Genomic DNA, 21,590 nt, shown 5'->3' with positions numbered 1-21,590 from the left:
TCTAAGTATCCTATCATAAGAGGCCTGGTGGCCTGTGACAAGAGCGTTCTGCAGTGAAACAGCTAACACACATGCTTTGTTGGGTCAATATGTAAAAATCTGGGTATTTCACATAAATATCCAGACTTGGACATCTCTTAAAAAAGAGCTGCTGATCCCCCTTCTGAGAGTCCTCCCTTGCCTATTCAGTCTAAATTTGGCTACCAGTCACTCTCTATAACATGGACCCGCTTTATTTTCATAGAGCCATGCCAACAGTGTTATGTATTTTATTTGTTCAGCTTGTTTCCTCCCTCAGGAACTGAAGTTTCCAGAAAGAGAAGAGACCTTGTATGCCTTGTTCAAAGCAATTCCCAGTACTTTGTCTATCATGGGGGTACTTAGAAGCCACTCAAGGGATGTGCTTAACGAGTGAATGGATATGGCCTCCTTGGGCCCACACTCTTGTGGATTGCAGCAGGCCAATGATGACCACTGGCCAAGTATCCTCTTGCCCCCATCACACACATACAACAGTATATGTATTTATACCCAGAGTTGCTTCCTCATCTGACTGGTTCCCAGAAGCATCTGGGCTGGCCACTCCTGATCTAACCCAACCCCAAGGATTGTGTCTAGTACAACTTAGAATCCTGCCCAGTCCATGGTCCTGGGTCCATTCAGGCATTCCACAGATATTTAGTTCTAGGTACAAGACAGAGTGTGGACAAAACAAAGGCCCTTGACCCTCGTGGTACTGACATTCCGGAAGTGGAATGGGGGTTAAGTCTTCAGAGATATTTGTCCCTGCAGACCACTGGCCTTCAGCCTGCCCAACCCTTCTTGTCCTCCAAGGCCCAGGTGAAGGGCCACCTCCTTGATGTAGTGTTCCTGGTAAGCCAGCCTTCATCAAGCTCCCCTGATGTTAACTTTCACTTATTGCTCTGTGCAACTGTAAGCTGTCCTATACTTGGCACTGCAGTTTTATTGTTATCCATCTCAAGCTTCATGAGGCCATAAAATTGTTTCTTATCTTTCATGTTCCCTACAGCTCAAAAACCACAGCTGGCGTTTTCATACTTGTTGACCAATTAAAGACAGGGAGCCACTTTTTCCCAAATCTGGCATGAAGACCTATGAAGCCACTGAACCACTGTGGTGGTTTCCAGAATGTACAATTTACTCTGAAATCTATGAACATCAGGTTAATACTTAACCACTAGGCAATTTAACACATTACAAATTAAGACAAGTAGGGATCGATTATGGAATGGGAATGCAAAGCGCACATAAGTTTCTCTGTGGGAGCCTCCTGGTAGGCAGTTTCAGACATACTTTTTACTGGCTGCATGACCTTGGGTAAATTAATCAACTGCCTTGGGCCTCAGTTCAGGGTCTGTGAGAGAGATGAGAGTAGTATAATGGTAATCTCTACCTGTTAAGAATTGAGAACATTAATGTATATGGGTACTTAACAGAGTACCTGGCATGGAAGTGCTCAAAACATGTTAACTGCCCTTGTTAAGTTCCAAAAATTACCCTCCCACATTTGTTAATACATCTGTTTAGATTGTGGTTAGACCTGGGGCTTCAATTAAAGATCTTACCACACTGCCCAGATGACCAAAAATGGAAAGCAAGGACAGGCTAAGGGGTAAAATATTATAGAAGCAAAATGGGAAACTGATTCTTTCCAATTAGCTGCTGCCAACTATCTCTTCCCCTAGAAAATAATCTGCTGCCTCAGTTTCTTCATCTGTACAATGGGGATGGAGCCATCATTCCTGCCTGCAAGGCTGCACTGAGATCCTAGACATGAAAGCACTTTGTCAAGAACACAGTGTACCACAGTTACTGCTTAGGAGCATGGGTTCTGGACAATTTAAGGTGTGGCCTTAGTCAAGTTAACATCTCCTGGACTGTTTCCTGTAAAATAGAAGAAATAAGAATATCTATCTCATGGGATTGTAGTGAGGAATAAGTGAAACAATATAAAGTATCTGGGGTCTAGAACATCAGAAGAGCTCAACTATTGGGGGTTATTATAATTACTAACCTATTCATTGGACTTCTCACCCTCAAGGGTCAGGAGGAAGTCTGATGTAGAGACACCAACACTGGCCCAGGAACTGGGTCTGTAGCCAGCTGGGTAACCTTGGGCCAGTCTCTGATTCTTTCCAAACTTTGGGTTTTCGTGGTAACAAAATGAGAGCCTTGCAAGAAAGGATCCCTGGGCTTCTACCAGCTCTTCCACTTCACTGTTAAGGCCGTTGGAACAAAGACCACCCGCTCCCCAGCCTGTGCCCGAGGGGCCACAACTCAAAATTCCTGCTGCTCAACTCCCTTTGCAGCGCGAGGGCAGGAGAGCCCGCGTCCCCATTCCACAGAGATGCTTCCCTACTCCGCCACCGCCGCTCCTTTCATTTGCAACTTGCTTTGCCAGCTGCTCGCTGCCCGAAGTTTCCCGAGCGCCAGAGACCCCTCGTGGATCAACCCCAGTCCAGGGCTGGGGGCGTCGAGCCCGAGGGCCCGGTTTCGGAAATCCAAAGCCGCCCCCGCGGCGGGGAGGGGAGTGACAGGTGCGACGCGGCCGAGGGCTGCGGGCGGCGGGGACCTGGGGCGGCGCGTGTAGGAGAGCGAGGGAGGCGGCGGCCGCGCGCTCTCAGGTCGCTGCCGCTGGGCCACTGTGACACCCCCGGCTCCGCGCTCCCGACCTCCGCCTTAAAGACGGATCCCACGCCTGGAGCGGATCCCACGGCCTGTCGGAACCGAGAGCCCGGGCCTGGGTTCAAACCCGCAGCGCCCGGAAAGCCTGGGGAGGTCGGGGCGCCCGCGTGTGCCGGTTCTTCCCGCGCGAGCCGGGACTCCCGGCGGGGGGCGCAAGCGCACCCGTGCGCGCCGTAACCCCTTCCTCCCCGCGCGCCCCCGCACGCCCACTCCCACTCACCCACCCACCACTCACCGTCGATATCCCCCAGGGTCAGCTCGTCGCCCAGCTCCGTGAGGGTCTCCATGGTCTCCAGACCGCCCAGCTCGCCGCTCTCGTCCATCGCCTGGCTCGGCGCAGAGGCCTCCCTGCCGGCCTGTTCAGGGAGACGCGGGGGCGGTGCCGCCACCACCACCCATGACACCCGACAGCCCCCGCCCGGTACCTCCTCACCGGCCGGTGCCACCCTCCGCCATGTTTGCGCCGCGCAGGAGGGGCGGGGCGGGATTCCCCCGCCCAATCCGCGCCCTCTGAGGCCCCGCCCCCAGGCCGAGCGCACCCCAGTTTGTTGTCAATGGGACCAGGCTCGTCGTGGCCAATCGGCGCGCCCAGCGGCGCGTGGGGTGATGGCGCGTCAGCATCAGCAGCTCAGATTTGCATAGAGAGGCCCCGCCCCTCGCAGTCCCGTTAAGGCTGGGACCGGAAGCCTCCAGGTCCTCGGCCCAGCCTCCTTCCCCTCGTTTAAAGGAGCCGCTGTCTTTTCCGTCGAGTCTGCTCCACAAACTAGTCCTTCCACTTGCCGGGAATTGAAGCGTTAATAGGCTCCGCTCTCGCCCCCTGGTCGCCCCCACCCCCCAGCAGGTCGTGACTACATTACGTCATCTTCCCAGCGGCCCCCGCCCAGCCCGCCTGGGAGAGCGGTGGAATCAAACCTCTGCCCCAAACGCTGGGCCCGGAGGCGTCTGGAGACCGTTCATCGCGTTCCTCCCACGCCTCCTCCTAAGTCGGAAACGGAGGCTCGACGTGGACCACGAGTTGTCCACCTACGGAGCGCGACGGCCACCTCTGCGCCTTCGCACCTTCGGAACACGCGCTGCTTCCTTGGGTTCTCACCCCTGGGGTACCTTTGAACCGCCTGCAAACCTTTAAAACGATGCCGGTGCCAGGGCCACCACTAGCCCCCCCCTTGGGGAGCCCGCCGTGAGCATTTTGACAATGTTCGGCGGGAATTCTGATGCACAGCCCACCCATATTCCCTCTCCTTCAAGCACCCATTTTGCAGCTGGTCACGATGTAAACAAATGTGCAAATGTCTAGTTTATCCTAAGGAATAGAAGTACCAGTGCTCAAAGAAGGACCCAAGTATGTGTGTCATAGACGTTCATCCCGCAGTCTGTGACTGGAAAATTGGGAAGCCCAATGTAAGGTTATCGTAGGTGGTGTGCGGCCAGGCTAAATAGCTATCTCAGAGGGTAAAGAAAAATTGAATTTAAGGAAAAGGGAATGTGGGATGGGTATATCCAGAGGGCAGGGCTACTCAGCACTGAGTCAGAGGGGATTGGGTCCATGATGGCAGCAAATATACTTGGGACAGTGAAACAGGGAGGGGCATAGAACAACAGGAGAGCCCAGGCTGGGCTGCCTTGGCTCACAGAGAAGTCAGAAGGGGAGCCTTGGAGACAGGTTCAGGGGGTAAGTGGGATGAGCTGCCGCTGCCCATCTCTCCCCTGGTTGCAAGTCTCTGGGGTCCCCTCCAAGGGAAGGGGGAAGGAGATGACGCTGGCAGAGCACATACTGGTCCTTTGTCCTGAGCATATTTCTTTCTTGCAGGTGGAAATCTTAGGGGAGGTCTCAATAGAATATTCAACTTTCCAGGTGGGCTCTTTCAGGGTCCTGTGGTCTTCACTGATTGGTCGGGGCAAGGAGCGGGGGAGGTGTCATCAATGTAGCCGGTCCTGAGGCAGCCACGGGTGCCCCTTTGGTGTTGCTGCTTTTCAGGGCCTGGAGCTGAAATACAACTGATGCTTAGATACTATCTTTAGAGAGGAAACTTTAAGGGGGTATAAACCCTGTGACCAGCAATATGCTGGGGGAGGACAGGTTAGCCTGGGGACAAGGTTCTTGTTTTCCTAGTTTTGCCCCTTGCTAGGCATCTGGGGCTTTCTGCCCTGGTGAGTCCCTGTACCTGGCCCACTGTCCTTGCTCTGCTCACGTCTGTCTAACACCCAATAAGGGATTACAGCCACACAGTGGAATACCATGGCATCATCAAACATTACATAGATAAATGCATAGCTATCAACAGACTTTCATAATATATTGTTAAAAGGGAGAAGTATATTCCCTATAAGTGTAAGAGGCAGCTGCTCCTCTGTGGTCAAGACTTATGAGCACACAGGCTGTGTGGAAGCAAACATATAGACCTACTTATGCAGTGTGACCTTGAACAGTTTAACTGTTCTAAGCCTTCATTCTGCCATCTCTAAAATAGGAATAGTGTTCCCGCATAGTTGTGAGGATTAAATGGGATCATCTGCACATTCATTTGATATTTATTGCACACCTCTGTGGCAGGCAAACAGAAATAGTTCTGCCCTGAGAGCTTACAGTCTAGTGAACAGACATTAAACAAATCAACATAAAAAGAAATGATAATAGTACAAGTGATCAAAGAAAAGTAATGGGTGTGATGAAACTGTATCAATGACTCTGACTTGGGATGTCAAGAATGGCCTCTGACATTTAAGATGAAACCTAAAATTATGAGGAGAGACCTGTGTATGGTGTAGCTGGGGCAACAGACAACATGGACAAGGGCCGAGGCAGCAGAAGCTGCTGCCAGCGAGCACTTGTCATAAAGCCTGGCATATTAGTAAGTGCTGGCACAAGGTAGCTATTATAATAGAAAAAACAGCGATCTATGTGCTCACATGAAGGGAAAATGGATGGGAGGCCCAACAGTTGACTGTCAGTCACGGTTATGGGAATGGTGGGTTTAGGGTGAATTTCTTCTTGACATTTCAGTATACTTTTTATAATGAACTTGTATAACATAAATAGCCTTATTGGGGGGGGGGAGACAGGAATGCAGGAATGTTCTCACTGTTTACAGACTAGAGAGTTGGTGTTGATTATTCTGGTCTTACCCTGAAACAGAAAACCAAACCCTGTGGCCCTGCCCTGGACAGAGCACTGAGCTGGACAATGAGACCAGCTACACCTTTCAGTGGCTCTCACAGGGCTCCCCACACTGGGGGGGTGTGACCATCTGCTGGCCTACCCTATGACTCACTTTGGTCCAGTGCCCTCCCATCCCACAGTCTCAGTAGCCCCACACAGAAGGCCATAGGAGCACCAGGTCAGGTAGGTGGACACAACTGTTCCCAGATGGGAACACAACTGCCCAGAGGCCCTCATTCCTAGCAAAGTAGCCTGAGGGGGCAGAAATGAAGCTCAGTAGAAACTGCAGAAGAAAGGTGGTGGCACTGGGCCCAGCCTCAGCAAAACAGACATTTTCCCTCTGGCCCTGGATCTCACCTAACTTAACAGCTCTTCCAGTTGGTACCTTGCCTTGACTGGGAGAACTGAGGCTGGATCCCAGAGGTGGAGCAGCCTCAGACGAGTCACTCCTTAGGACCTGGGTTCTTCGTATGAAAAGGGAGGGATTGAACTGGATGCCCAGTACATCCAGACACCTGCCATGGACTGGGCACTTATCTACAGGCCACAGAAGAGAACGTTGCATGTTTTTCATTTACTACTTTTGATGCCTCCCCTTTTAGGCCTCTGCTCATGGTGCCTGTGTCCTTCCCCCTCCCCCAATCTTTCAGCATTCAGCTCAGATATCGTTTCCTTCAGGATTAAGCAAGAGCAGGTACCACAGTTTGACACAGAGGTGAGGCTTCAGGGTGGGAAATAACATTTGGTTTTGGATAAGTTGAAACGTAAGGACTGAGGGTTATCACGTGGCGACAGGGCAAGTGCCATCAGCTTAGTGGTCTTAGAGGATACAGACGTCAAAAAGAGCAGAGGCGAGATTAAGCCAATAAACTATTTAGGGTGCAGGTGAGGAAGGAGAAATCGGGAAGAGACAGAGCAGACTCAGACCAAGGGCAGAGAACAACAGCATGGTGGCCCAGAAGCCTGGGAGGATCCTCAGGAACTGTCAGCACCTCTCTGTGGGCAGTGACTGGGGACAGCAGCAGAAGATGTAGGGCTGAGATAAGGAGGAAGAAGGGTGTAGGCCAGGGAGCTTTTCACCCCAGGGGACATCTAGCAATGTCTAGAGACATTTTCGGTTGTCATAACTAGGAAATTACTGCAGACATGTAGTGAGTGGAGGCCAAGAACACTGCTAAATCTCTAGTAACACACACAGACCTCCTCCCATTCGCAACAAAGAATTATCTCGTCCCAAATGTAAGCAGTGGCACTGTTGAGAGGCCCTGCCTCAGGGGATATTGGGAGCTCCCAGATTTTCCAGATATCTCAGATCGGGCCTGGAAGCTCAACAGACAGGAACTCTGTCCGAGACCATGCTGAAAACACCACTGAAGACATCACTGTTGCCACCATTAGACACCCCTGGAGCTGGCCTGTCCACTAGGAATCCTCATGTCCCCTGTGGCCACTGCTTCCACCAGCACCACTCACACAGGCTGGTGGATCTGGTTGGTGCCACTTCAGTCACAGAACTGAATGCTGGCTGCAAGGAGGCTGGACAAACAAGTACCCTAGGGTACAGTTCCCAGCAGGGGAGGTGGACAGTATGACTCACGGTGGAGTTCCGGGAACAAATGACCACAACAATCAGCAGTGGAGCAAAGGAAAAGAGGGGGGGGGGAGCAGGGTGGCTCTGTTTGTTTCTCTGAAGGTGTCAGATGGGAAAACTTGGAAGTTGGCAGCACCTGAAGATGGAGAGGAAGGTATCAACCAAGATGGAGAGAGGCTGAAGGTGTAGAAGGAAGAGCCCAGGAGAATGAAGGTACCAGACGGGGCAGAGGTGAAGACAGGTAAGACTGGGCTCCTCTTTGGCTGTGCTTACAGTGGGTGCAGCAAATTTAGGGGATGAATGAAGAACCAGCAGAGAATGTGTGTCACTGAGAAGCCAGACCCAGCCTTAGAGGAAAATGTTCAGGGCTGAGCAGGCAATTCAGACGTCATCAAATTCACTTTACCAATGAAATGACAGCAAAGAAAAGGGGAGCCAGGGTCACTCAGCAAGTCTGATGGGCTGAGACAAGACTTGGGTCTCCCTTAGGTGGTGGTGGTGAGTTCTGCGATGCTTCGCTCTCCCCTTTTTAGCAGACCCTGGGTTGGCAAGGTCAAAGAGACAGAACTAGAATTCCCACCAGAGCCTCTCCCTCCCTGCCAGTGAAGAGCATGACTGAAGGGCAGCTGCTCACTTAGGGCCTCTGCAGCTTCCCTGCCCTGTGAACATGGGTCTCTGCTTGCATACCTCCTAAGCCGGAGAGCTCACTGTCTAGATGATCCAGCTTGGGGCAGCCCTGCCATTACAAAGTGCAGTCTTCTGCAGAGCTTGTCCCCAAGCCTCTGCCCACAGGCTGAGGGTCCCCCAGCACTGCCAGAGAGGACAAGTTGCTGCTATATGACTGTTCCCAGATAGCTGAGGATAGAGATCATGTTGCCCCAAGATCATCTTGGATAAACACCCTCCCAGGACACTTCCAGTCCCTTTCCAACACTGATCCTTCGTCAAGGACAGTACTGAGAAGGGATTAGGACGCCTAAGCCAAGCCCCTGCTCTGCTGCCCCACCAGAGCCTGGGGCTCCCATGATGAGATGGGAACATACTCTAAGGTACTCTCTGCAACTCAGAGGGCCTCTGGTTCCCCAACCCAGGCCCCTCGCCACCTGCCTGGGTAAAGGGCCTCACAGCTACCCGGGGCCCAAACCAACTGTGATTTGCCCAGAGGGTTTGCTTTTATTGTGTCTCTGCAGAGGGCTAGAACTTGTGCCATGTGGCTCAGTGACACACTGGAGCCAGCAGCAGGTGTGGCACCTCCACACGTGGCTCAGAGCCTAGTTCTGCTACCTCCCCATGAAGGGCAGCAGTGAGCCATCAGTCCTAACCCACCGGGAGGATCCACTCCTACCTCCCCAGCATCTCCAGAGGGTTAGATTTTCAGCACAGTGTCCTCTGAAGGTCCCCTCAATGCCCCCTCCAGGGAGGCCCGTGGAAAGAAATCCAGCTCTCTGTGGCCCAGTGCCTTCAGCTGGGCTCAAAGCCAGCTCCAGGGGACGAAGCAAACATGGCCTCCCCTCTCACAGGGGCCAGCTCTCACCACCAACCAGTCAGTGCTGCTTCACCTTGGCCACGCTGTCCTCCTCACGGCCCCTTGAACCCCGGGCTGCAACGGGGCTATAACTCAGACTGGGATCGCGAGATTCGAGGGCCTTTTCGGATCTCCTTCCGCCTCTCCTCTTTCTTCCGGCGCTTCTCCTCTTCTCTCAGGGCCTTCTGGAAAGGGTCGGTGCTAGAAATGGACTGGGGGGAAGAGCAGAGTGGTCTAGTTCAGTCCACTGGCAGCAGTTTACTGAGACAGGCAGCTGAGGGCTGGGCTGCAAGGACAGGACGGTTGCTGAGACGCAGGCCCTGCCCTCAGGAAGCCAAGCAGACACGGAAATGGTTAAATGGGCTTGGGGACAACACCTAAGTGGGTCCTGAAAGATAAGCCAGGGGCTGAGAGCAGCACGCCCTGCCGGAGGCTCAGAGGCTGAGCATTGACCCATGAACCAGGAAATCAAGGTGCGATTCCCGCACGTGCCTGGGTTGCAGGCTCAATCTGCCCCCCCCCCCCCCGGCCTCCCCCCCGCCCCGTAGTGGGCATGCAGGAGGCAGCCGATCAATGACTCTCCCATCACTGAAATTTCTCTCTCTCTCCCTCTGAAATCAATAAAAACTTTTTTTTTTAAAAAGAGAGGTTGACAGCAAACAGGATGAGGGAAGGAGGACATTCCAGGCAGAGGAACCGGTCTGGAGGTGTGAATAAACACCGGCATCAGAGGAACAACAGACTTGGGGGGGGGCGGTGGGGGAGCTGAGTGCCCAACAACCACAGACCCCCTCCCCCCACAAGCCCTGGCTGCCATACCCCTGAGGACGAGGGGAGCAGCCAGCAAGAATGAGAGACAGCAGGCATCCTGTCTCGGGAAGGAGCGCAAAGGAGGCGGGTGGATCAGAGGTCAAACTGACAGACCCTGGAAAGGGAGTGGAAGCAAAGGCTGCAGTGCCAGGCTCAGGACATCCACAGCCGGGGGATGGTGGTGCCCAGTGAGGAAATGGGAACATGGGGTGAGCAGGGGTGGGAGGACTCAGGTGGAGACACCCTTCAAGTGCAGCCCTAGGCCCTGCACTCTTCCCCCCCTGCTCTCTCCAAACCCATGGCTTCTATTATGTCTATATGGCCAGTTACACCCTTAAATGTGTACCTCCATATCTACTTGCCTGCCTGGCACCTCCACTGGGATGTCCCAAGTGATCCCCCGCAACTTGGCATGGCTCATCTCCCCAAAACCCAGTCCCCTTCCAGCATCGCTGTCCTCATGAAGTGCTTCCCCTACCACACTCTACCTCCTATCCTTACGAATTAATTTTCTGGTCCGCTTGGAGATGAGGAGCTGGCAGACCCCTCAGGCCTCTCCCATACCTTCTGGCTCTGGCTGGGGAATGGCCAGTAAAGGGATCCTGGCCTCATCATCCCCAGGTGGCTCAGCCTCACCAGGGGAGCCAAGTCTAGTTGGGGCAGAAGAGAAACACTGCCCATCCCTTTCCTGATCCCTTCCCCACCAGGCCTGGCTAAAGCCTCCTTTAAATTCCTGACGCTAAACTCAAGTGGGCCCTTCATGCTGCCTGGCAATGGAGCAACTCTCCCACCCCCACATCATCAGTTCTTCTTCCCTAATGGGTTGTTCCCATCAACAGGCAGACATGCTAGTCTCTCCTGTCCGACTAAATTCCGCTTCGAACCCACACTGCCCTCCAGCTACTCTCCCACTGGTCTGCGCCCCTTGAAAACAAACTCTTCAAAAGGGTTGTCTATACTTCCTGCTCCCACTTCCTTTCCCCTCATTCTCTTGAAATCCAATCTTTTATTATCACCCCTCCACCCAAGCAGCCTTTGTTAGGACCTCGGATGGCCTCCCTATTACTAAATCCAGTGGCTGGTTCTCAGGCCTCATCTTCCTTGACCTTCCAGCAGGGTTTGATGGGCCCATCACTCCTTCCTGTAACTTTCCCCATGTGGCCTCTGGGAAACGAGCCTCAGGTTCGCTCCTCTCCTGCTGCCTGTTCCTTCTTTGCTAGTTCACCCTCGTTCCCCCAACTTCTCAGTGCAGCCACATCTCAGGCCTCAGACGGCTTCTCTATCTGCCCTTACCACTCACCCCCCCAGATTTTGGGCCACAGATTTTGGTATTTTCTTCATATGCATGACACAGTTGTAGCTTGAGCTTCAACCTCTCCCCTGAAATCGAGTCAGATAGCCAATTGCCTACTTGACATCATTCAGATGTTCACCAGGTCCAGAAACAGTCTTGATCCCCGACCCAGCCCTCAACGTGCTCCCACCACGGTCTGCCCATTTTAGAAAATGGCAGCTCCATTCTTCCACACGCTTAGGCCAAAAATCTTCAAGTCACCCTTAATGCTTGTCGCTCACTCCACATCTGCTTCCTTAGCAAATCCTATTGGCTCTACCTTCAAAACAGAACCAGAATCTTACCATTCCTCACCAGCCCCACTGTTGTCACCCAGTTCAAGCCACATCAACTCCCAAAGGGAAAAGCACAGGAGCCTCCCCACCAGCATCCCTATGGGCGCTCCCGCACTGGGAGAGGCAACATGCCATGGTCTTGAGCACCCCTGCATGCTTTTGCTAGGTATCCCAAGAATACAGCCCTGACTGTTCCTTACTGGGGCCATGTATCAGGACCATGATTGCAGGAAGCAACTTTGGGGAACATGTCACCTTGGATTTACATGAAGGGGTGAAAAAGCCACTGGCTCAACAAGGCCCTCAATTCAGAAGTTACCCTAAATACTCAGTCTTGGTCCACTGATAGTTCAGCTGAATCGCTAGGAAATGGTGCTGTGCAGGAGAGTTAACAGAGCGCACCTGACTGGTATTTCTGAAAGGCCTGCTTCCCAGGTTGGCCCTTAGCTGGTGTCTGGGAACTCAGATTCTGTGAGGGCTCCTACCACCCTAATTGATAGGGGTGGCTCACTGTGCCTGAGCTGTCTGTCATTTATGCTGAACACCTGCTTTCCTTCTGGGGGCCTGGAATTCTGGTATGTGCCAGGCAGAGGGTGCCACAGGACCAGCCAGCTCCCAATAAAACCCCTGGACACTGAGTCTGTAATAAGCTGCCCTGATAGTGTTTCACACGTGTTGTCACGTGTTGCTGGGGGAATTAGGCATGCCTTGCGACTCCACTGGGAGGGGACTCTTGGGAGCTCGTGCCTGGTTTCCCTCAGACACTGCCCATGTGCCTTTTCCCTTTGCTGATTTTGCTTACTGTGTTTTCACTGTAATAAATCATGGCCATGAGCACGATCATACACTGAGTCCTAGCACATCATCAACCATGGGGTAGTTTTGGGGACCCTTGACATAGCTGTCTATGGGTGGCAGCAGCCATCAGCCCCAGTGACAACAATGAAAGACCAGCTGCCACAAAGGCCAGCCAGACACTGATCTGAATTAAAAGTCGTCACCTTTGCCTAGACAATACTCCTAATGACCAGGCATGTTATATTTTTACTGTTGTCAGTGTCCTAGCCATCTGGTTTACCACTCATAAGACTACAGACTGGCAGATCAGACAGTCATCCCTTTTTGGGTCCATGAACTGTGGAAACAAATTGTGGCTGACAACTGGACAGTCTGAGTCACTCACTTAGATGCCCACAGTAAGGCCCCTTCTCTGGTGATACTGACCAGAATCAAACTGTTGATCAAATCTACCCAGATGGCAGTCATTACCACCTAAATGCATCATCGTACTAGATAAAGCTACACACCTGCCACCATGGATTGGCACAAAGCTGACTCTCTAGTTTTGGTTTGACTACCTGGAGTCCTAGGTTGGAACAGTATGGCCCAAGATCATTAGGATAATGACCATTGGTTGAGTATGTTCCTTGCCAACTCCCCCAACCGTGGCCCATGTGGACCAAGATATGCCTCTGAAAATTTTGTAAAAATGCCCTTGTCCCATTCACATATGACCCTTGTAGACAAAGATCTAGGTAAGAGTAGGGGATGATTAGTGAAAAAGTGAAATTATAGGTCCTGGGAAGTGACACACAAATTTTGTAGCAATAATCCCAGCATCTAGGGAGAGTGCCTTAGATCCCAGGGGGTGTAGGGGACAATTAATCCTCTCTGTGCCTTTTATCCAGCACCACCACTTGGCAAAACAATCCTAGAATCTGCTCAAGCAAGTGGCAGCTGCAGATGACAATCTGACCAGCTGCTGGATGTGTCATTCTCAACCATATGATCACTGAACTATTCTGGTGTGCCTGATGCCATCAAAGGCAGCTCCTGAAGTGACCCTGTGCAGACACACATGCCAGTCCAAACTTGCTTCAATCTGACAGGTACAAATCCAGCTCCTTCTCCTGATGCCTCAGTGGCCTGGGGTTCTATCATGTGGGTCAGCTGAGGCTGCAAATCCACACTGACACTTGGGATTCAGCCAAAGAATGTAATGGTGACCCCAATCCAGTGTAACATGTGGGAGACAGTGGGCCACAGAGTTTCTCTCCACTGGGGATGAGGGTTGCTGTGGGTACATCTATTGCCCTTGTAATTACTGGTAATAACATAAAGATCAGCAGGTCAGTCTAAACTCTTGTGTGGGGGGTAATGAATAATAGATTGGCCTTAGACCACATCCAATTGTCTAAAATAAGACCTACTGGTTCTCCCAAACTGATCACAGCCGGCTGAGTCCAGGACCCTGGAGCACATGGCTGAGGCCAATACTGCAGGCTGGCCTCATCCTGCTACTTAGTCTTGTTGAGGGCAGCCTTAATTAAATGCAGTGAAACAATTAAACAAATATAGTTTTAGACTCCATCAGTTGGATTAATAGACTGAATAGCATATTCATGTGGAAATCTGAGTTAAGCCAAGATATGTAGGGCTGAGGGATGCCTGTGGGGGAGGCAATCCACAATGGCCTGTGCATCCCTACATGTTCTTGCTGGATACATACATCAAGAATGCAAAGCCCTGACCACTCTGGGCCATTTCTCAGGATTGAGTCTGCAGCGAACCCTGAAGGATGAGGTGATCTATCACCCCTGAAATGAAGAGCAGGTTTGCTTCTGTTCACTATAAAAGTGGTAAACTGCCCTGGCCATTTTAGCAAAGTGGTTAGAACACTGGCCCAGGGACTGAAGGGTCCCAGGTTGGATTCCGGCCAAGGGCATGCACCTCGGTTCCAGGCTCAATCTCTGGCCCCGGTCAGGGGGCATGTGGGAGGCAACCAATCGATGTGTCTCTCTCACGTCGATGTTTCTCTCTCTCCCTTCCACTCTCTCTGAAAATCAATGGAAGAAATATCCTTGGGTGAGGATGGAAAAAAAAAGTGGTGAATTCCCCAAGCTTTGTATTCTTCAGCTATGATTCAGACCCATTGTTTGTGTGATATCCATCTGGGCCCCTCTGTGTCACCCCCGTGGGACTCAGGGAACAAGGGGAGCCCACATGACCAGTCCAACAGTCTGACACTGCTTTTGCTGCAGTAAACTCTGATGCCTCTGACATGTCGGTATCCATGAAACAGCAGCAGGCGAGCTTGTTAGCCTGCAAACAGGGTGTAAAATCTGAGAGCCCTCACAGACCCTGATGCCCCTCCCCTCCTTATTAGCAGGGTGAGCCTGTGATTTGAGGAGTCAAGTCCTCCAGCCCTTCCTTCCTACCCTTCTGACCACCTCTGATCACCTCCTCTCCTTTACTCTATGTGACCCTATCTGTTATCCTACCCCACAGCCTGCAGCCCTGAGAGCCCACCTCAGCACCCTAGGAGAGCATGTGCAGGAATGCAGGACAGAAGCCCGGCTGGGTGATCAGAGGCTCAAGGACAGAGAAGAGTACAATTTGACCTCTCCTGCCTTCCCTCACATCTACCTGATGTGGTGCCTATCATATACTGAGAAGGGTGTGTGCACAGCCTCTGACTGCCCCCCCAACAGCTGGCATCCACATCCCATGAATAGACAGGCAGCCTAAGGCTAAGACAAAGGCTGTGGCTTGCCCAAAGGCACCAGTGAGTGAGTGATGGTTGCTGGATCTAGACTGGGGCATGTCTGGCTCCAAGTTCAAAGCCTTCACACTCCACCCCAGGCACCCCAACCCCCACAGGATCTGGCTTCCCGTGGCCCAGCAGAGGCAGAGCAGACACAGCCACAAGCCCCCAGAGCTCACCTCTGTGCGGTCTACTTTAAATGGATTCTGGAAGTCAGAGTCTTTCTCGCTGATCCCCAGTTCCTGGGCCATCTGCAGATGAGGAAAAGTTAGTCATCCTCTGCCTTCTCCTGCCTCTTGCTCACCAGTGGGCCACTCAAGGGATCAAGACTTGGGCAAATATGGGCCAAGTGATGAAACATAGGGATCCAGGTCAGCAGAGAACCCCTTGAGATGGCACCTCAAGGTGCCCTGAGGCTTATCACAGAAAATGCAACCAAGAGCTGACATTCAGGCCCAGCTACAGGCAGTTGCGAGGCTCACAGGACACTGGGGGACAGGGCTCCCAACTGCCTCCATCCCAGCCCTTACCAGGCTGAGGATGGGCGAGTGGGGCCCCTGGTCAAAGACGCCCGACTGGTTGCAGAAGCTGATGCCCCAGCGGATGAGGAGATTCCAGTTGGAGTTGTGATCAAAGTAATGGTGCACGATCCTAGGGAAGCGCAGCACCACATCGCCGAAGAAGGCCGTGTTCTCCAACACCTGGGAAAAAGCTGGTGAGAGGAACCTGCTGAGTGCCCAGCACAGATGCCCTTCTACTCCCTCTTGGCCATCCCTAGGCACCCCCAGAGAATGGAGGCAAACCCACCAAGCCCACTAGGAAAAGAGACCGCTGCCTGCTGCCCACATGTGCACTACGTGCTAAGGACTTTATGTCCACCACATCCCTGAATCCTCAAACCACCTTTAGAGGGAGATGTGGCGGCTGTTCCCATTTTACACAGAGAAATTGAGTGGCAAACCTAGGCTGCAAACCCAGTTCTGTCAGACTGCAAAGGCTGTGCTCTTCCCCCATTATCTCATGGCTTAGAAGACCTGTTTGCTGTGGGGACCACCAGAGAGGTGGGTGCCATTCTGCACATGGAGGCATATGCATCACATGAGGCTTTGCTGGGGCCTACACTCCCCAACTTGGTGTCCAAATGTCCAGAGCCTGATTAGCACAACCATAGTTTTTGTGCAGGGTCAGGTCTGTTAGCATTGCCAGGGAACACGTCAGGGTTTGTTTTTAAAACATACTCTTCCAATTTTATTTAATTTTAAATGCTTCTTTTTAAAACAATGTATAAATATCTTTACTGATTTCAGAAAGAGGAAGGGAGAGGGAGAGAGATAGAAACATCAATGATGAGTCATTGATAAGCTGCCTCCTGCACATTCCCTACTGGGGATCAAGCCCACAACCCAGGCATGTGCCCTGACTGGGAATCGAACCTCGATCTCCTGTATCATAGGTTGATGCTCAACCTCTGAGCTATGCCAGCCAGGCTAAATGCTTAAGTACTTATTTTTAAGTAATTTTAGACTTATACAATACACCACAAAATTCCTTCACTTGGCTTCCTCTACTGTTATCACCGTACATAACCACTGTACAACTTCTACATCAGGAAGTTACCATCAATACAATACACCCAGAGACCTTGTTGAATTTCATCAATTTCTTCACTAATATCCTTCCTCTGGTCAACAGGTCAGTCTAGACTGAGTTTAGTGTCCATCATGGTGGCAGATCCCCCTGACCCAGGCTAGCATGAAGAATAAGTAAAGACCCAGCCCTGGCAGCAGCTCCTATTCAAATGTCCTGCAGATAAGGCCCAGGCAGCCCTCACCAGCACTGGCCGGGCGACACACACAGATAAGCCGCCTCCTCCAAAGATATGCCAAGCTGGGCCTGAGCCAACTGGGGCTGGATCCCTGGGCTTCAGAACCATCTTGAAATCTGGGGTGAGCTTGGTTTATAGGTTAAGAGCCAAGTTATGTATATAACTTCCTCAGTTATAGTGGAGATTAGAGATGATATCTGTAAAAGTGTCCACCATTCAATATGTAAAGGCTACTTCCAACCTCTCTCAGTGTAATCTAAGAAATTTTATTGTTACAATGTCATCAGCTAATGGGAAAATTACCACTGGAGAGAAATTCTTGGAAGCAGGAATGAAGGGACACAGAATATTCTTTTATCTTATAGGAGGTTGAGGCTTTTAGAACAATTGTAAAGAGTGTGTGCCCTGGCCAAGTAGCTCAGTTGGTTAGAGCGTTGTCCTGATGCACCAAGGTGGCTGGTTCGATCCCCATCAGGGCACATACAAAAGTCAACCAATGAATGCATAAATAAGTGGAACAGCAAGTCAATGTTTCTCTCTCTCTGTCTCTCTCTCTCTCTTCCTCTAAGAATCAATCAATAAAATAAAATTAAAAAGAGTGTGGGTAACTGCCCCCACTGTCCAGTCACTTCAGTAGGCCTGTTTCTCCTGTAAATGAAAAGAATTCTTGCCTTCTCTACCACAAAGGTCAGGGTGGTGGAGAAGGCAAGGATCCTTAGAGTGGTAGTGGGCAGAGATTCCTCCCTGGTTCCCCTGCTCTGAGCACAGGACAGCACAAAGGAATACATTTGTGTCAGGGACACAGAAATTGGCTCTGAAGCCCAGAAATTCTTAAAGAACCACGTACTAAGTGCCTATCCACCAAAGGGGAACACTCAGAAGGTGCCGTGAGAGGATATTTCCAGAGAGAAAAAAAGAGTGACAAAAACAGGAGGGAAGAAACAACTAGAGAAGATCGAGGTGGTGGGGAGAAGGAAAGGGAGAGATCAGGAAGACCACATACCATCCTTCAGTTTCTCGTCCTGGGGGAAGGGCCCGTCTGGGAGCACATCGGCAGCGATGAGCACTGTCCGGGAGTCCTCCAGCACCTGAGGGAACCACACCTGGCTGAGTGGCTTTGCAGAGGCCTTCACAGCTCAGCCGCAGCCCAGTTTACTTAAACCCTACTTCAAATCTTTTGTTCACGCAGTTCCCCCTAACTGAACACCATCTCCTTAAGGAACTCCTACTCATCCTTCAGTGTCCAAAGACTAGGTCTGCCACAAGCGGCCCTGTGCCTGCATGCACCTTAAAGAGCCCCTTGAGCATGACATCAAGGATCTTGTACTGCTGGTGGACATCATCCAGCTGTACTAGGTTCTTCAATGCCAACAGCTGCTCCCGCCGCTTCACCTCAAACATCTTCTTGTCTGAGCAGCATTAAGTTAAGGAGCTGGCACCAATACTTCTGCCTGGATAATCCAGTGGTAGCAACCAGAAGGCCCATTCCTGACCAGCAATATCTGCAAAGGCCACAGACTCCCATGTATGAGGTCCTCCTCCCCACACACCCAGGGAACTAACAAACTGAGAAGGTTCGTATCCTGCAATGTATCATTTGTCTAGTTTACAGAGGATTCCATACCCAAGCCCCTAAACACAACCCTTCAGGACCTGGCTCCTGAATTCCCCTTCCCATGGCCTGCCCGCCATCTCCCACAGCCGTTCACTATCCCCAGAACCTCCACTCCTCTGCTCACGCTGTACACTCTGCCGGGGATGCCCCCCAACCCTTCTCTATGAGTTTGTGTGTTTTTTAATCCTCACCTGAGAATGTTTTTATCAATTTTAGAGAGAGAGGAAGGAAGAGACAGACACAGAGAGAAACATCAATATGAGAAACATCGATCAGCTGCCTACCATATGCACCCCAACCTGGGATCAAACTCGCAACCTATGTATGTGCCCTGACCAGGAATTGAACCTGCAAACTTTTGGTGTACGGGACGACATTCCAACTGAGTCATCCAGTCGGGGCATCTAAGAGTTTTTGTCCTTTTAGGACCTGGTTCTAAAGCCAGAGCAGTGTTTCTCCCACGTTCCATCAGAGCAGTGACCACCAAGTAAAACGAGAGGCCTGTGAAGGCTGCAAAGCCAGGGACTGGTCCTGACTCATCTTTGTGTCCCCAAGGCCTTGACCAGAGTAGGTGGCCCAGTATGCCAGGGCCTCAGTCCCCACTCAGGGTCTCACCACAAGGTGCTAGGCACATATGTTCAATTCTCAGAGCCCTCATGGCTCTGAGAAATGTGCCTTGCCTTCTCTGAGGCTCAGAAGACAGTGGACTTGATTAAGGTTTGATGAAACTACCTTACCTTTTCTCTCCCGTTCCCATCAGCGGGGCCTGATCCATTCCTAGAATGCCCCAAGGGTTTGTGATTATAGAGACTTCATTTATAGAACCCCTCAGGCACAGCTCATTAACTCCACCTCCAACCCCAAAGGATACAGATCTCCAGGCTTGGGTCCAGGGAGGTCCTCAGGGTGCCTGTGACTCCTGTCCCAGACATGAGCAGGACAAACAGGAAGACCAGGAACTGCAAAAGGTCCATATCCACGACCCTGGAGCTAGGAGAGCAACCCAGAGAAAGGTGGTGAGATCTGGAGCTTGGTGTTCTATAAAACGGAGTGAGGTGAATGGCAACTCCCCCTGACATGGCATAGGCTCCAAATACCAAGAATCCAACTTTGGGAAGCCCTGGAGCTTCAGTCCCTAGCCCAGGACCTGTGACTAGCAGACACAGAATAAAGACAATGGGCAGAAGGCAAGAGGGAGCAAGATAACTGTCAGCAATGCAGGTACGCTTAGAGCACGGTAGTCAGCATCTGGAGCTCTGAGCTGGGGCCCTCTCTCTTCCTGACCGTGGAACATGCAGCAAACCGCCCAGTCTCTCTAAGCCTCAGCTTCCTCACTGTACAGCAGGAAAAGGAAATCACCTCCCTGCTCCAGGGAGGGAGGACTGGGTGAGGCACTGCGCCTGGGGAAGGTGGGGCTGGTCAATGTCTTCCCTTCTCAACCCCAACTCTCCATCCTGGCCCCGGGGAAGGTATCTGGTCAAGGAGGTCCAGGCAGTCAGACGGAATGTCAAACTTCTGGTGTTTCCCTCCTTCCCCGACTTCTGTAAAGGACACAGGGCAGAAGGGAGGCAGGGAGGTCTTGGGGTAAATGGATGCTACTCACTCACTTTGGAACCATGGGCACCATAAGCAACACCTATCCTATTCAGGCAATGTTTCACAATGATTTTAGTACCCACCATGTTCTAGGCACCGCTTTAGAGCTGGGACTACAGCAGTGAGTAAGACAAAACCGCCTGCACTCATGGCAGTTACTTCCCCAGTAGGAGCGAGAGATAGCCAATAAACTTGTAAAACAGCACAGGAGAATGAGAGGGACTTGGTGGGGTGCAGTGTTTCAGTGGTCAAAGAAGGCCTCAGACTCAGATGACAGGGGCCCAGTTTTACCAATGTGGGAACCAAGGCACAGAAAAGAGAGGTAACTGCCCAGTCACTCAGCTATCCCAGGCTACACCAAGTCTAAATGAGCACAGCCTATCTCGGAGCAGGCCACTCTTCTACCAGGACACCTGCCCAGGGGAGAGATGCTCAGTTACTGACAGATCCTGCAGAGGCCACCTAGAGAACCAACCCCACCGCACACAGATGATCTAACTGAAACTCAGAGAATGAAAAGCAGTCCAAGTTCACCCAGTACTCCCTAACTTTCAACGTCACCCTCCAGGCTCAAGGGAACTGGACACAAGCTAGAGAACTTGGGGCCAGGGAGATATCCGACAGCGGGTAATGACTGGAGGAAGAGCGGGAAAAGCAAGCCGGAAAACCGGGCTGCGCGGGGAGGACTCAGCCTTCTTACTCCCACCCAGCCGGCCTGCCGATCCCGCTCCCCGCCCGCCAGTCCCTAGAGCTCTCTCCAGCTCCGTGAGCTACTCTGAACCCGTTCGGCAAGAGTGGCGTGGCGGTGGCGGGCCCTGGGCCGGCTACCTGGGCTCGCGGAGCCCGGTTGCTGTCTCCAGTCTTTGGGGAGAAAAGAGGCAAATCGTACCTCCCACTCCCTGCAGCCGGTTCGAGGACCCTCGTTCTCCAGCCCCCCTACCGGGAGCCTACACGACCGGCAACCCCTCCCCCACCTACCGGGCCGGGAGTGCCGGAAGGAGCAGTACGGCAGGCGCTCCGCGTGGGGCTCGCAGGTCCGCGGAGAGACTGGCAAAGGTGCGGAACCCCAAAACACACGCCACCAGCCGCGCTGGGGCCGCCGGGCGCCGTCCCGCCCACCGCGCCACTCCTGGCCAATGAGCGCGGGCCGCGACCACCGCGACGATGACCTCACTTCCGGCTCCGCCCCGCCGGGCTCAGGCGCCGGTACCGTGAGAGGGCAGCTAGACTCGTGTTCCATCCGCCCTGTGCCGGGGCTCGGGCGCGTGGCGCTCGGTAAAGGTCTGGCTGGAGGAAGTTAAGTCGGTGTCCAACTTAGAGGGCGCGTCAGCAAACTGGAGCCCTGACCCGGCCGGGCGCCCTCCCCGAAACTGTTGTCAGCTGAGTGTTTTGGCAAGATCAAGATCAGTTTAGTGGGTCGTGACTAGCACTTTGTTTTTTTTAAGCAACCAGCAGTGCGGAGCTGGCACATCCTCTGCTCTCCCCTTGGGTCCACCAAGTTCTAAGCCCAGTTCATCCGGGGCTTCTCCGTCGGTTCATTAGGGTGGAGTTCAGATCACTTGTGCAGGGTCAGTACCCGAGAAGGAAGG

The 21,590-nt window shown here is 52.3% G+C and overlaps 2 protein-coding genes across 5 annotated transcripts in view; both read right to left on the bottom strand.

The window, feature by feature from the left end:
* SREBF2 (sterol regulatory element binding transcription factor 2) overlaps positions 1-3,196 on the bottom strand; it is a 51,260-nt gene extending 48,064 nt beyond the window's left edge. The window contains exon 1 of one of the 3 annotated variants that reach the window (XM_081130256.1): positions 2,942-3,196. In XM_081130256.1, coding sequence (XP_080986382.1) covers positions 2,942-3,029 — 88 coding nt within the window. In that variant the 5' untranslated portion in view covers positions 3,030-3,196. The remainder of the gene's footprint in view (positions 1-2,941) is intronic. The other 2 variants (XM_081130255.1, XM_081130254.1) reach the window with 2 other exon arrangements.
* Positions 3,197-4,159: 963 nt separating this feature from the next.
* CCDC134 (coiled-coil domain containing 134) lies at positions 4,160-21,120 on the bottom strand. 2 transcript variants are annotated; one of them, XR_013998302.1, is made up of 8 exons: positions 20,980-21,108; positions 19,277-19,395; positions 18,078-18,199; positions 17,794-17,878; positions 15,496-15,677; positions 15,145-15,216; positions 9,017-9,194; positions 4,160-4,693 (listed from the first exon to the last, which is right to left on the bottom strand). XR_013998302.1 is itself a non-coding variant. In XM_081130253.1 (7 exons), exons 2-7 carry the CDS (start codon positions 19,377-19,379, stop codon positions 9,069-9,071), a joined length of 690 nt encoding a protein of 229 aa, XP_080986379.1. In that variant the 5' UTR covers positions 19,380-19,395; positions 20,980-21,120; the 3' UTR covers positions 5,223-9,068. The 2 variants fall into 2 exon arrangements, 1 of the variants encoding a protein (XP_080986379.1); XM_081130253.1 differs by lacking the exon at positions 4,160-4,693 and having other exon boundaries at positions 5,223-9,194; positions 20,980-21,120.
* Positions 21,121-21,590: the final 470 nt, after the last annotated feature.

Source organism: Miniopterus schreibersii, assembly GCF_964146895.1.
Source record: "Miniopterus schreibersii genome assembly, chromosome: 2".
Lineage (NCBI taxonomy): Eukaryota > Metazoa > Chordata > Mammalia > Chiroptera > Miniopteridae > Miniopterus > Miniopterus schreibersii.
Note: the sequence above shows the minus strand (reverse complement) of the source record. Positions and strands in the feature narration are given on the sequence as shown.